Source organism: Dipodomys merriami, unplaced genomic scaffold (genome assembly GCF_024711535.1).
Source record: "Dipodomys merriami isolate MVZ:Mamm:240054 unplaced genomic scaffold, mDipMer1.0.p SCAF_10, whole genome shotgun sequence".
NCBI lineage: Eukaryota > Metazoa > Chordata > Mammalia > Rodentia > Heteromyidae > Dipodomys > Dipodomys merriami.
Window position 1 is genome coordinate 52117890 of NW_027202271.1, and position 15648 is coordinate 52133537.

Consider the following 15648-nt stretch of genomic DNA (forward strand, 5'->3'; position numbering starts at 1 on the left):
GAAGCAATGGCACCCTCTATGATTGGCAACTAGTACCCAGAGGACAATACTCACGGTTCAGGCGTGTACATGGGTTTGGAGCCATGTCTGATGTATTGTGTGCAGTGGAAGACTCGGAAGGCCAGGCCACCTAAGAAATCTCGCGAGGACAGAAGGCCAGCCACAGGTCGAAGGCGGAAACCAGTACAAGCTGGAAAATGAAGAATACAAACTCAAAGCCTATCATGTCACAGCCAGAGGGGCCTAAGGACGTTTAGGTAGAGAAGAAGTACAAACAAAGGCCTAGGAGTAGGGGCTTTGATACTAAACTGACTTGGATTCAGATCTCTGCCCCTGGCCTTCTAGTTGATTGATCTGGATCAAGTAAATTCATAGTCCTGAGCCTCATTTCTCTCATCTGCAAAGTGTAGATAGAGCTTGCTTAGAAATATTCTAAATATCCGAGGAGAAGTGACTTTAAAGTACTTAGCTCAGAACTTAGTTCATTAAAAATACCCAGTACATTTCCTCCTTGTTGCTTTGTATCAATGCTTATTTGCTACTTCTCATGTTCTCAGGGTAGGGGAGGGAATTTCACTGCACTTCCTAGAAGGAAGAGTGTGGAAAGAGCTTCTCCATTTACCACATACCGTCTAACCCATAAGGAACAGTGTGGCCTGTTTGACAGGAGAATTGGGGAGGAGGAAAAGATATTCTCAGTTTCATTTTTTCTTGAATCTTCCCATTCTGGTACACTTGGCTTGTGTAATGGGACTACACACTGAATTGGCAGGTACGTTTCCCGAATCAAGGGTGAAGACACTGAGTAATCCATTTTGACCCTGTGTCTACACCATATTCTCTACGTAGCTTTTCCTTCAAGCTAAAATTTTGATCACCATCTCTTTGGTTCCTCTGTCTCTCCATTGATTCCAAACTTGGAAAGAGAAGAATGACAGTGGTAGTGAAAATAATGTACATTGCATGCCATATGTCAGGTATTGTTTTAAACACATCGCATGCACTACCTAATCCCGGCAAGAACTCTGTTCTTATTCTCTGCACCACATAGATGGGAAAGCTGAGACACACACAGAGGTAAAGGCAAATCCCAGCATCACAATCCAGGCAGTTTGGTTTTTGTCTCAACAATTATATAATTCCACAGCTTCTAGAATTACTATTTTATTATTCTTTGTTGTTGTTGATGATGATGATCCTGGGGCTTGAACTCAGGGCTTGGTCACTGTCCCTGAGCTTTTTGCTTAAGGCTAGCATTCTACCACTTTGAGCCACAGCTCCATTTCTCATTTTCTAGTGACTAATTGGAGTAAGAATCTCACAGGCTTTTCTGCCTCAACTGACTTTGAACCAAGATCCTCAGGTCTCAGCCTCCTTGGTATCTAGGATTACTGGGTAAGCCACCAGCACCCAGCTATTTTATGATTGTTATTATTGGTATAGCACCATAGATGATTACAACAATGTCTGTAGGATGCCTTCTTTCTCTTCCCTCATGTTCTCTGCATCATCAGACAGAATTTACTCTGCTCGAACTCTGGCTCCTTAATTTAACTTACAAATAAGGATTCACTAAAGGAGAGGAAGCCCAAAGGTCATCTTAGCTATATCTCCCCATCTTGCCATTTGGTTTTCAGGCTCCTAGTCATAAAATCCATCTCTGCAAAGCTCTGGTGCATAGAAAATTCTCCATTTCTGTAAAAATATGGACTGTCTTTCTACTTTTTCTTTGCTATACCTGGCACATCATAGATGTTTAATATATGTTCATTGAAGGCTTGGTTTTGCTTTGGCTGAACTAACACCCTCTTGACAGAAAGGAAAACACTTACCTCTCCTATAAGTAATATAGCAAAGCATACCACCTAAATAATGTATTTTTTAAATAATGTATTTTTGCACTGAGCTCCTCAGGTTGCAAATTCAGCCCTAGTTCACTGAGCACTGACTAGAAAGCACATCAGCTGCTCAGTGATCTCACATGCAACATTTTCCCTCACAGAAACCAAAGGGCTCAAAGGGACACTCTCCATTTGACGGATGGCAACTCTGAAAGAAGTTTGCCTCATCAGTGATAGTCAAAGTCAGAAGCACATCAGCTGCTCAGTGATCTCACATGCAACATTTTCCCTCACAGAAACCAAAGGACTCAAAGGGACACTCTCCATTTGACGGATGGCAACTCTGAAAGAAGTTTGCCTCATCAGTGATAGTCAAAGTCAGAATCCTACCAGATGCATAAAGTCATGAGATTGGGGCTCCTGGCACTGCCCCATGAAGAGTGCATTTATGCAGCCATCTGCAGGAGCTGTGGGGAGAACCTTCACCTGGCTACATTCGGCTTTGAGTAGAATAGATAATACTCTTCAATCCAGGAGGCTCACATCTATTATTCTAGCTACTCAGGAGGCTGAGATCTGAGGACTACAGTTTGAGGCCAACCCAAGGAAAGGAGTCTGTGAGAATCTTATCTCCGATTAACCACCTCCCCTCCAAAAAAAAGCTGAAGTGGAGCTGGAGTTCACGTGATAGAGTGTTAGCCTTGAGCAAAAGAACTCAGGGACAACACCCAGGTCCTGAGTCTAAGCCCCAGGACCAACACCAAAAGAAACAAAAATGATAAAACCCTTTAGGCACAGGTAGATGGGCCAATGACTAATGCGCTTGCTGGGGTTAATGTAGACTGACAGTGGAGGAGAGAGGGGAGGTACCGTGCAGTCCAATCTTCCTAGGAGACTACTCAGCCTGGTTACCACAAACACTGACTGACGCTCGCCTTCTGGACTTTTCCTCTCCTTCCCTCTGCTCTCCCACAGCTCTCCCCACGCCCTGCAAGGGCCCTGACCCAGATGTGGACTTACTTTGCAGGAATTGAGAAACATCTTCCAGCTGGGGAATGTTATCTTCACGGAAGCCACAGTACTTTTCCAGAAGTGGAAAAATGTGATTGTGTTCGTAGCAAGCGTGGGTCTTATACAAGGACTTCAGGGTCCTGAACACCGTCCCCCAAGTCTTCTTCTCTTCCTCTGTGTATTCCACCCGGGGGATGGGCTGTCCACTGGAACACAGGATGGAAAAGGTGTCCAGGGAGGCAAAACCACATACACAGTGCAGCGAGGTGGGTGGACTAGAACAGACTTCACACAGATTTGAAAGAGGAGAGCTCTACGTTTCATACAGGAAACGTATGGTTTGGCTCCCATTGGGTTATTTGTACATTTGGTGATTCAAATGTACAGCTTCACTAAGGGTTTGCTCCAGTCTGGGACCTCACATGGTCATTCTATTTTGTTTTGTTTCTGATACTCCAATCATTTGCTCAGGGAGGAAACGTGCTAATCTTCAGCTGTGTCCTATAGGCAAGTGGCACATGGTGTAAAGTAGCAGATAGGGGAATTAGGAAGAATGAAGGTGCCAAGCTCTGATAGCACATGCCTATAATCCTAGCTACTCAGGAAGCTGAGATCTGAGGATCGCAGTTCAAAGCCAGCCCGGGCAGGAAAGTCTGTGAGACTTCTATCTCGAATTTACCACCAGAAAACCAGAAGTAGCAATGTGTCTCAATGGGGTAGAGCACTAGCCTTGAGCACAAAAGCTCAGGGACAGTGCCCAGGCCCTGAGTTCAAACCCCACAAACAATATAAACAAACAAAAAAAGAAAAACAGGAAAAAAGACTGAGGGATTGGACATCCCCTTTCTAACAAGGGCTTCTAAATTCAGCAAAAATTATATTGTGCAATATGCATGTTTGTATATGTATACATCTATGTGTGTTACATGTGTGTGTATAGAGGGAGAGAGCACATTATACACCATAAGTATATGTTTACCTGTGTATTAAAAATTGCAGATCAAAGGTAAAAATACATAAATAAATATTGAGATGGGATGAAGAAGTATATGTATTAAAGTTTAACATGCACTTACCTACACCAGGCATGCCTAAGAACACACATAGGACTCTGTCCCCATGTATCTTGAAATGTATTTTGGAAGGGGAGAGGAAGGCCTGGACATCTGGATTCTAATATGCCTTCCAGGTGACTGATGGAAACTATAACTTACAGTCTTGTTACTTTGAAAGGTCTTGAGCTGTGCTCTGAACAGTGAAAACAAGTGAACACCAAATAAAACCCAACCTCAAAGACCGGGGCCTCTTCCATGGGCTGAAGGCCTGTTCTCACCAGGAGCACAGAGTCTGGGACACAGTGAGTCTGTTTACCTCAGAATGATGGGTCAGATTCCAAACTAGGTTCCTCCTGTTCCTTCAAAGTTGTAGCTCATCCAAGGATATTAAAGCAAAGTCACAGATTTTTTTTTTTTTTTTTACAGAAAGGTGGGCAAGGATTCAGAGTGAAAAACAGGTTTTTGTCTAAGAATTAAAAGTAAGACATGCTTGAAAGTGGTGCTCTTGTAGTGGCCAGTAGAAATTGTCAAATAACGCCATGTGAGCCCTGCCTAAAAATCCACCATTATTTTAGGATTAAGTGTTCATGGAAGAGAAGTCTCTGGAAATGGACAGAGACTGGCCAACATTTGGTCCTCCTATTTGTAGCTGTGTGGTCTCAAGCAATTTAGTAAACCTCTCCCAGATGATACATGGACTAGTAATGAGTCACTATTTGAGATTAAATGGAGTACTAAGTATAAAGTACCTAACTTTGGGACTGATAAGCATTGCATAACAGATCGTTAACATTGTCCCCAGTCTTCATTTGCAAAGAAAGATATTGATATGTCTGTGACAAGAAATAGTTTAACATTCTGAACACCAAGATCTCTTAGGTTGACATTTGTTGTTCCAAGGACCCAATATTTGTTCCTCCATTTGTCAAGTAAAGCATGTACCTCCCTCCTCAGTCTCTTAAGACTGGGTCAAAGGAGACTCCATCCCTAGTTTAGGAAAGGGCATGTGACCAGGGCTGGCCAATCACCAATGAAAGGGCCACATTTCCCTGCTCGTTGTGATTGGCTGAGAAATAGGCCTGTGTCCATCCCAGTCAGAGACTCCGTGGGAAAGACACAGAATCTCTCATTGAATTGGAATGTCAGCTCCAGGCAAAGTTCTGGGGTCCATCTCCAAGACAGATAAGGCCAATGGCTGAATACAGAAGTTTCAATGTAAAGGATATTACATCCAGTTAGAGAAAGAATGAGAAACTGAGTCCTGAGCCTACTTGGATCCCAAGTTACCACATAAACATGTCAGTGGTTAACTTCAAAGATAAAATTTAAAGCCGGCTTACAATGCCTATCCTTATATGACTTGGGCGGGTTTCCTTTCCCTATTGAAGGGTAAAATGAGGAGTCACTATTAAGACTAAACAAATAACATACACACAGCATTTGGCAAAGCTCCAGAGACACGGCAATGGCAAATGAGATGTTCTTACTGACTCTCTTGCCTGTCTCTGATATAATGCTTAAAGATGAGGTCAGAGAGAAGTTGCCATGTTCTAGGGTTTTAGGTGAAACCCAAACCCACATGGATCTTGATTGGATAGACATTTACAGTCCTGGATCCTTCCACCACCAGGAGTCATCCAGAGAAACACTTTTCTTGCAGTTTCGATGCATGGGGTGGGGTGGTCCTCTCCCTCTTGCAGGTGACTGTTTTCGGTATACATGACCCCAGCAGCCCCTCTGCCTTGCTCAGGTTTTCTATCACGCTCTGAGTGCTCTTGGCTCTGTTTCAACACTTTTTGCATTTCTTCTCTTTCCTTATTTCCTTAACCCAGGAACAGTGCTGTTCTCCAAAACAGCAAATTTCCTGTAGGCAACTGATGTTCTTCTTGAGAAACACCATTCTGTTTCCCCGCAAAAAAAAAAAAAAAAATGTATTTCATGTTTGCATTTTCTTTTGACTAAGAGAAAAAGAAGAGTCTAGAAATCTGAACAACTGCACCCCCCCATCCAAAAACAAAACCAAACAAAACCACCTTAGACCCTATTGAAACTTGTCTGGCCTGAAACCTCCAGTGATTCGTTATTGCAGTAAAGCAGACAGCTCTGTCTTGAATGTAAACGATCCTCTTTTCTTCCTTATTTCTGGTCTAATGTGGCAAGGACCAGAGGCTGTTTCATTCAGGATGGGAGCTTTTGGTAATTATGTCAGACAGTGGATTATTAGGCAACAACAAAGCTCAAGAGAGAGCTGAGCCCCAGCGTAGTGGGTAATTATGTTTTGTGTAATGACAGTTTTTTTTAATGTGTTATTAAAGGGAGGACTTAAACTCTCTTAAACACACACACACACACACACACACACACACACAGATATTGTGTCATTTTCCCACTTAAAGCAAGATAGATAGAAGCTAGGGGTATGCTTGCCTTTCTTTTCATTTACTTTTTTCAGAAGGTGAAACTTACTGGCGGTAAGTATAGGCAATGTCAGCAAACTGCTTCCTTCTCGCGCGGTACACCGGATCTTTAAACCCCTAGGAGAGAGGAGGCACTCGGTAACTCAAGGCTTTGGGACAGAGGCTAGGAGCCCTCAAGCAGTGACAGTGTGCATGTCCTACCCCACCACCCCGCTGACCCCAATGATATAAAGTTTCAGTTAAACTCGGGATGCGCTGTCATCAAGCATTGAAATACACTGTTAGCAACACCTTCAAGTCAGTCAAATGGATGCCACTACTTACAGGTATGTTCTGGTCTTAAACAAATCTTTGCTGTGGCATGTGTTCCAAACCTCCTGAATTGGACACAGTTAGTAGGTCAGGTGTCTACGATGGAGACTTAACAATCTCCACTTAATCCCTGGCCAATAGCATGTGTCTAGCATTGCCACCTCATATACTCATGAGTTCATGCCTGCTGCCATGATGATTTTTGTTTTGTCTTGTTATTTAGATGCCTGCTATGTTTCTGGGTCAGACCAGATAAAGGTAGAACAAAGTGGACTCCAAACTCACTATGGGGTTGGGAATGTTACTTTGTGGTAGAGTGCTTGCCTAGCATGCATGAAGCCCTGGGTTCGATTCCTCAGTACCACATACACAGAAAAAGCTGGAAGTGGTGTGGTGGCTCAAGTAGTAGAGTGCTAGTCTTGAGCAAAAGCAGCTCAGGGACAGAGCCCAGGCCCTGAGTTCTTGCCAGGACTGGCAAGAAAACAAAAACAAACTCACTATGTAATAGCCAAGGATGACCTTTATTGGTTTGGTGATGCCCTGCCTAAGCCACACGGCCACCAGATACCTGTAATGTCCCAGTCTGTATGTGCTAGAAAACGATTTTATTTGTAAGTCACACAACAGACTAGTCAGATAGACCAGTATAACTCCCTTCTTTTTTTTTTTCTAGAATAAGCAGTGGCTCAGGGAAACAGGGTCAAAGTGACAGAGAAGCCAGAAGTTGGATCACCCAGTTCTCTATTTTTTTTTTTTACTACACTTTAGTAACTGTCAACCTTTACAAGATGGCATGAGCTCAACCAACTGAGAAATGTATCCCAGGACATAAAAGGATGATCATTGTTTCTCCTCTGAGTCTGACTGGCAGGCGGTCTCTCACTAATAATTCAAGCAGTACATTTCCAAGTAAAAAGAGGTCAAGCGCATCTTTGAGTGTTTGGGACAGAGTAGGTAGGGCACATGCAATTGATGTAAAGGCTATTGGCCCAAAAGAGCTCATGGTAAACTGATTTGGGGTGAGACAGAAGACGGGTATATCACCACAGCACTCTGCCTGCTTTCTTCTAAGCCCATCCCAACAAGTCCATCCATCCACCTAGCACTTCAGTTCAAAGTTTCTGCCTTAGCATCCTTCAGACCATGAGTCAAAAACCAAGACATATATCATGGAACATAATGTTTAAAGGAGTTTTATTGGTGGGAGGGGCGGGAATGGGTTGGTTTGGTTTTGTAATCCAAACTAACCTTGAACTTGAACTTGTCATCTTCCTGCCTCCACCTCCTGAATGCCTGGATCTCAGGCATGTGCTACCACACCAGCCTTCAAAACTTAAGGATTTGGAACTACTATCCAGTTCACCTCATGCTGGGTGAAGACAAGTAGATTTCAGATGATGCAGTTAAAAAAAAATCAAACTGAGTTCTGTGATTTGATTTCTAAGCAGCATCGCATACCTCCTTAGTCCTTAGTGAACTGTCAACCCAACTAAATGAACAACACTTATTTATCCACCTTTTCATAGTTAGGACTCAAACTGTGAATTTAAATGTAAGCTTAATATTTATCATCTTTATCTGTTATTCTTAGCAGACATCAGGGAATGACTTTATCTGCCCCCTAATTATAAGATAAGTGATTTTGCACCTAGGCATCTTGGAAAATCTCTATTTCTAGATTTGGATTTTTTTTTTGTAAATTGTGGGGCTTGAACTGCCCTTGACCTTTTTTGCTCAAGGCTAGCACTCCACCACTTTGAGCCATAGCACCACTTCTGGTTCTCTGGTTGTTAATTAGAGATAAGAGTCTCACAGACTTTCCTACCCAGGTTGATTTCCACCCATGATCCTCATATCTCAGCCTCCTGAGTAACTAGGATTACAGATGTGAGCCACCAGTGCCAGGTTATTTCTATCTTTTGATCTAGGAGCCCATTGGGCCATTTGCTGAAGGGCTCTTAACTACAGAAACAACTTTTATTAAAGTTTTCTGATCATACCCAGGTTAGCAAGTTGAGATTTAAGAGCTGAAGCAGGAAGCCAAGGATATGAGTGAAAAATTCCTTTAGCCAATGGCACTCTTCCTTTCTCTATCTACTTCATGCTACTGTAAAAATGACTTTATTCTCCATCTTTAATGTGCCTTGCTTAATGTGTCTAGGTGATTCAAGTTTCTTCCAGCTGTGAAAACAAAACAATATAAAAGCTACATAGCTGCTAGGCATCAACCTAGCCTATTTATAGATGAATATAGAAATGAAATGATGGAAGAAATACACCAAACTCTAACAAATGTTACTGATAGGTAGTGGAAATGGGTAACTGTACTTGTTTCATTCTTCTATACAATTTATTCTTTTAGGGTTTTTTTTTTCTTTTATTTTTTTGTCAGTTGTGGGGCCTGAACTCTGGGCCTGGGCGCTGTCCCTCAGCTCTTCAGCTCAAGGCTAGTGCTCTACCACTTGAGCCACTGCGCCACTTCTGGCTTTTTCTGCTTATGGGGTGCTGAGGCGTATCATGCATATGGATTTCTTTTATTACTTGAGGGGCCAAATGCAAAATAAGATTAAAATCCATCTCAAATCATTTGGGGGACATGATGGAAGATTCCAAAGTTGGAATATGTGAACACACATATAATAAACATACTATGGCCCTTTCCAGCTGCACGTTTCTAAGAATTTCATTGTCAGCTTTCAATAAGCTCCTACCAGCCAGATTGGAGGAACTTCAGCTCTCTCAGCTACTGGTGTTCAGAGAGACTTGTGTCTTTAAAGCCCAGACTCTCAGGGAGTTGGCCATTTGGGTTGCCAGGTGACCATGGGGTTTCTATGATCATCCACATGAAATGTATTCTGAATTAAGCTGCAGTTGGCAATGACTGATCACCCTGTCTCAATTTAGACTAATAGCAGCAATTTCAGTAGCACTGCATGTAATTTATTTATAATCACTCTGTCTCAATTAAGCTAATAGCAGTAATTTTGGTTGCACTGCGTGTAACCAAGTATGTTTTGACAGGAAAATATATTGTCCATGAAGAAATGGTGAGAAGAGGCAGGGAGGGAGGACATGCGTACGGAAAAGTAAGGAGAGTTCTACACGACACAAAATTATAACTTCACCAGAATCTGTTTGCAGTCCCTCGGCTTAATCTCAGTTTTATCATTCTGAGGATTGGTACTTTTGTGGAGGAGGTTCTGGAGAGAGAGTGACAAGATGGAAAAGCCTACTGAGGATTTCTCTAGACTGAAGAGGTACTCCCCAAGTCCCCTTTGCAGCCGGTAGTGACCATATGATAATTCTACCTGGTAAGTAGAAGAAGGTGAATCTTCTCCAGAAAAAGCCCATGATCACCTCCCAGGAGCAATTCTCCCCTTTATTCCAGGTGTTCCCAGAACATACAGGACACTACAGAGTTGGAAGAAGGTGTAGTCATGAGGAGATGAGACTTTTATCTCTGAAGAAACTCATGGAGTTGTTTCCTTGCCAAGCTCCACTACAAGCAAATTAAATTATAGAAGTCTTATGATTGTTGGATAACTGGTCTACCCCAGTGGCTAGAGCTTTCTATTTAGATGCCTCCTTCCTTCCAGAAGTTTTTCCTGAGGTTTCCAGACTACTATGGCTTCTAACTTATAACTATTGCTCTCTGACTCCTTAAACTTAATGCTGTTTCTTTTTAGTTATTATGAAACTATTACCTAATCTGTGTTCTATGAACCACTACAACTCAAGACATTATTACCAAGTACTTCACAGAAGGAGGGTTCTTTGGGATATGAGGAAACATTAAGTTGAATGGGTTTCATTTTCTCATTGACGTAGTGTTGGGGGGGTTACAGAAATAGCATAGCTCTCTTTGCTCCTGTGATTTTTTTCCCATAGAATACAGTTTGAGAAGTCTGCATAAGCTCTTTCATGTATATGTGTATGTCTTCTTATGAAACTCCTCTGATCATTTTGATCAGAGGCTCTGTCCTCAAAGTACAAGAGATACAGATAGTTATAATCCCTAAGACATACAGTGTGACTTCCTACAGTAACAGTGTAAAGGCTTAAACCTAGGGACAAGATAGAAGATGTCCATGGGAAGGTGAGATACAAGAGATGGCCTAAGAAGATGAGTAAAGGTGTTCCAGTGGAGAAAGGATTGACGGTATGATAAGGAAGATGACTGCAGGTAAAGTGCATCACCTGGCCAGTTTGGGGGACTGATAACTAAACACTACCATGGAAATTCTGCCTGCCAAGTTTGTCCCAGGTCCTTATGGCATCATTCTGACATAATTTGACACTCCTTCTTCTTGTGCTCCAGTATCTGGAGGGCTCTGGATAGAAAGGATCATGCCTTATCTATCATCCTAACTCTTCTCGCTTTACCTGTTTGGACCATTGATTTCTCCCTGGAACACCAAAAACAGCACCTTCTTAGGCTGCTTATGCACATTGAAATTCAAAGTGTGTGCCAAGTGTTTAACATAGTGCCTGGCACACAGCCTGTGCTCAAGAAATGGTGGCTATTACTATTATTAGCCTAATAAGCATTAATGGAGGAAGAAATAAAGAAGGGAAGGAGGCAAAGAGAAGAGACTGGGAACAAAAGGAGAAAAGCAGGAGGGACATTTTATTTTCCCACTTAGTTTAAACCCCGGTGACTATAGAGCCTTTGCCTTCTTCTTTCGGCAACAATCCTTCCTTTTCTTCATTTCTCAACATGGCAGTAAACCGATGTCGAACATCAGTGCATTCCACCCAGGGCAGAGGGTCAGGGGAGGAAGGATCATTCTGACTGCAAGGAGACAGAGCAGAACAGAGGGTCCCGTGGAGAAGAACAGCCCCTTCGATCCGGGGCTGGTGTCTGCTTGCAGTTCCCACGGTGAGGCCAGGCCTTCGGGGCCTGGAGAGCTGCAGAGAAGCACTCTAGAGGGTTTGCTCTGTGCTTGGCCCCGGCTGCCAGGATCTGATGAGAAACCCAAGGAACAGAGAGAGCCTGGCGCCTCTTCTCCAGGGGACTGTGTACCTGATAAGTTGTATTTTTATGATAAAATTCATGACACTGAGAGGCAAAAGAGCCAAAGATGTGGCCAGGGTTGGCAAAGAGAAATGAATTCCAGAGTTGGAAGGCCAGCCTGTTTCCCTCCAGGAGAGCAGGAGAACAAAGAGAAGGAAATGTCCTTCCCTCTGGACTGGCTTCTTTTCCCACTGACCCAAATGAGCAAGGAATAGGGCCAAGGGGAAGAACAGAGGGTCAAGGCAAGAAGATGGATGTTGGTTACGGAAGAGAGATTTGGATGAGCAGACCCCAGAGATGGGGTCAAGGGCAGACAGACAGTCTTCTTGAGAAAAACAGATATCTGGAGATGCTTTGCTTATAGGATCAGGTAGAAAGACCTGTCAGAGCACACATCCAAGCTGCATCATGGGGGCCTTTGCCCTTCCCAGAATCCACTGGAGTTAGCTGAATTACATGCAGGAAGACAGGAAAAGGAGTCAAAATCCTCCAGCATTATATTTGATTGGGGTTTGGGGATTTTTTGGGGGTGGGGAGTATTGTTTGTTGTTTTTAGAGAGTTAATTTCATAGGTATGGCTGCCTCAAGCTAATAATCCTCTTGCTTCCACCTCCCAAGTATTGAGATTATAAACATAAGCCACCTTGCACAACAAGACACAGTATATCAGTAATACACTTCAGAAGGCTTACATATAATTTTCTGTCCATAGTTTAGGATAGCTTGAACCACTTTCAAGCAGCAGTCAAGGACAAAGAAGCCATCAGAAGTTCCTGAGAAGATGAATCGGCAGAGCCTTCACCTCAGGCTTATGGCCTTGGTGAAGACTGGAAGCCTCCTACAGATTTTTTTTGTGGGGGAGGGCCTGCCTAGTCAGTTAGGCAATATAGTTTACAACCTTGGCCAGGGGGAGGTGGGGCTACGGGGGATGGGGGTGGGAGGTTGGGAGATGGGAAGCGATGGGAAGGGATGGGAAGAGGAAACAAAGGCGGAAACAACAATGCTTGATAAGAAATGTACTCATTATCTTGCCCATGTAATTGTAACCCCTCTATAAGGTATTTTCACAATAAAAAAAAAAGAATTCAACACATATCCTACAGAATTAAGGAAGGGGTGGGTAGGAGAGGGATGAATGAGAATGATGAAAGTGGTTGCACTGTATTCATAGACTGCTTTTTAAATGGGAACTACTTTGTACAACTACTTAAAGATCATACATACATACATACATAGAATACACAACCCATAAGAACTTATGTTAAGTGCCATACATCAGGCTCAGAGACAAACATCACGTGCTGTCTCTCATATGTAGAAGTTAGATCTACAATACAAACATACATGAAAACACATGCAGGGTTATATGCATGTACACACAAACAAATTGGGGAGGAGTCCAATGGTGTAACTCCCTCAAACGACTAACGAACCATTTAACAAAATAAATACCAGCAAGCTGAAACATGTTCAGGAAAAAGGGGCAATGAGAGGACCCTACACTTTCTTCCTTGTGCCTTTTCTGCATTTCAAGACTACTGTCAGAAACTTGATGTTTGATTTAAAAATAAGCATGAATTGTCCATATTTTTAAAAAGCCAGCCTGCCCACAAACAGCAAAGCCCTGGGGTCCTTCTCTTGATTCCTTTCCCCTCAAAAGAAGGGGGAGAGGGGAGAAGAAGAAGGCGGAAGGAGGAAGAGAAGGAAAAGGAAAAGAAGGAGGAGGAGAAAGAGAAGATAAAGGAGGAGACAAAGGAAGAAAAGAAAAAGGTGGAGAAGAAGATAAAGGGGAAGGACGGGAAGAATAAAGAGAAGATGAAGAAGGGAGAAGAAGCTGAAGAAGGAGATAGAGGATGAAGGGGAAAGCAGGAGGAGATGATAGAAGAAGAAATGAGGAGGAGGAGGGGGAGGAGAGAAGATAGGAGACCAGAGGAAAGAACCTCATTGTAATGGCTACACACTCACAGGGTGGTCTGCGTCCAGTTCAGCTCCATAGCTGAGGATCTGATTGGCGAATCTGTCGAGGTCTTGAATGGTCCTTGGAAACCAGGGCACTGAAACACACAAGACACCGATCCTGAGTGTGACTGCGATGTGGCAGAACACCTCACAAGACCATGGTGAAGACAAGCCGGAGCCCAAATTAGCCAAGTGGACAGCGAGGGTCACCCCACATCACCCTTTCACTCCTATTCCGTGGTCTTTGGAAACAACCGATTTTCCAAACATAGTCTCTTTTCTGGCCATTTTTCTGAATGATTTCATTCATCTCCCCTCCACAGTAGAAGTCTTCAATGACTTTCTTCAGCAGCAAAATATGACCTGTAGACCTTGAATATAGATGACGGGGAGAAGCCATAGCTGCCCACCTCCCTACCTCTGTGTCTTCTTGCAAAAGCTCACAGACAACCAAAGCGATCCCCACCACCACCACTCAAGAGATTCGAAACAAAGCCTTGAACTGGCTGGCCCCTGAAGTCTGACTTTGAGGTCCCTTTCGTCTTTGCACCACAAGCCCTATTGGTCCCACCAATAGACAGGTGGACCTACCCACTTATATCTTTCCCAGACAATCCTTTTTATTTCCCCCTAGGGAATGTACTCAGGACCTGGCCACTGTCCTTGAGCTCTTTTGCTCTGGGCTAGAGCTCCGCCACTTTGAGCCACAGCTCCACTCCTGGTTTTCTGGTAGTTCATTGGAGATAAGAGTCTCGCAGACTTTCCTGCTCCAGCTGGCTTTGAACCACAATCCTCAGATCTCAGTCTCCCGAGTAGCTAGGATGCAGGCGTGAGCCGCTGGTGCCCAGCTCAGACCACCGTTTATTTAGTGCATTGTCAGTTTAAGTTAATACACAGGCAGGTCTCAAAAACAAATAGGTCCTACACAGGGCCTTTCTTTGTAATTAGCAGATGTGAAATTATAGAAAGGTGTTTTGCTGTGATACTGCCAGATACGCACATATCCTAGTCCCAAAGCCAGGTACAGAGCCGTGTTAAGTGGAGTGAATGGAGTCAGGGAGTTTGGGTTTGGCCAATACCTATGATACCTAACACATTTCTGGACTTGCTTTTGATGATGCACAGTCAGGAAACGGATGATACCCGAGGCCTATAGTCTATGATGAGAGGGTCCTGTACAGCAAAGGAGCCCAGGGAGAAGAATGGGGAAAACTGTCCAAAAGGAAAGATGATGCTTTTGAGTATGATGTCCCAGAAATGAAGAGAGACTAAGGAAGTTAGAACTGTAAACTCCCTAGGCAGCAGCCATGAGTGCTGGGTAGGTTCATAGGGAAGGAAGAAAGAGAATCAAGGAGATGAGGAGGGAGGGAAGGTAGAAAGGAGAAAAGAAGGGAGAGATGGAGGGAAGAAATAATGAAAGGGGTAACTCTAGTTATATTACCATGTAAGGATTACCAACAGTGATGTCTATTCTGTTCTACTGCTGCTGCTATCTATCTCCAAAATAAGGAGGAGCTGGGGACCTGTGGCTCATGCCTGTAATGCTAGCAACTCAAGAGGTTAAGAGCTGAGGATCATAGTTTCGATGAGCCTGAATAGGAAAATTTGTAAAACTCTTATCTCCAATTAACCAGCAAAAAGCCAGAAGTAAAAGTGATAGAGCACCAGCCTTGAGAGGAAAAGCTAAAGGACAGTGCTTAGGCCCTGAGTTTGAGCTCCAGTATTGTCATAAGAAGAAAGAAAAAAGGAAAGAAAAAAGAAAGGAAGGAAGGAAGGAAAAGAAAAGAGAAAAGGAGAGGCTTACACCCTCTATTGTACAGTTAAGAAATCTAGTCTCTGAAAATCAAAAGGTCTAAATGAATGTGAAATAAGAAAATGTAGACAGCATAGAGCAAACATAGATATGATGAAGGAATTTGTAGCGAGCCCAGGGCAGCTTCGGCCTCCCTTGAAAAGAGGCTCTCAGGAACAATGCTGAGCTTGCCACCAGCTCCAGGCCTGGTTACCATCCAGGTGCATCTGCCTGCTGTCTTCTCTCA

At 43.4% G+C, this 15648-nt stretch overlaps 1 protein-coding gene across 1 annotated transcript in view; it reads right to left on the minus strand.

Moving 5' to 3' along the window:
- Pah (phenylalanine hydroxylase) overlaps positions 1-15648 on the minus strand; it is a 56943-nt gene that overhangs the window by 13111 nt on the left and 28184 nt on the right. The window contains exons 4-7 of the mRNA XM_069991509.1: positions 13616-13704; positions 6374-6441; positions 2862-3058; positions 55-190 (exon numbers count right to left, since the gene is read on the minus strand). Coding sequence (XP_069847610.1) covers positions 55-190; positions 2862-3058; positions 6374-6441; positions 13616-13704 — 490 coding nt within the window. The remainder of the gene's footprint in view (positions 1-54; positions 191-2861; positions 3059-6373; positions 6442-13615; positions 13705-15648) is intronic.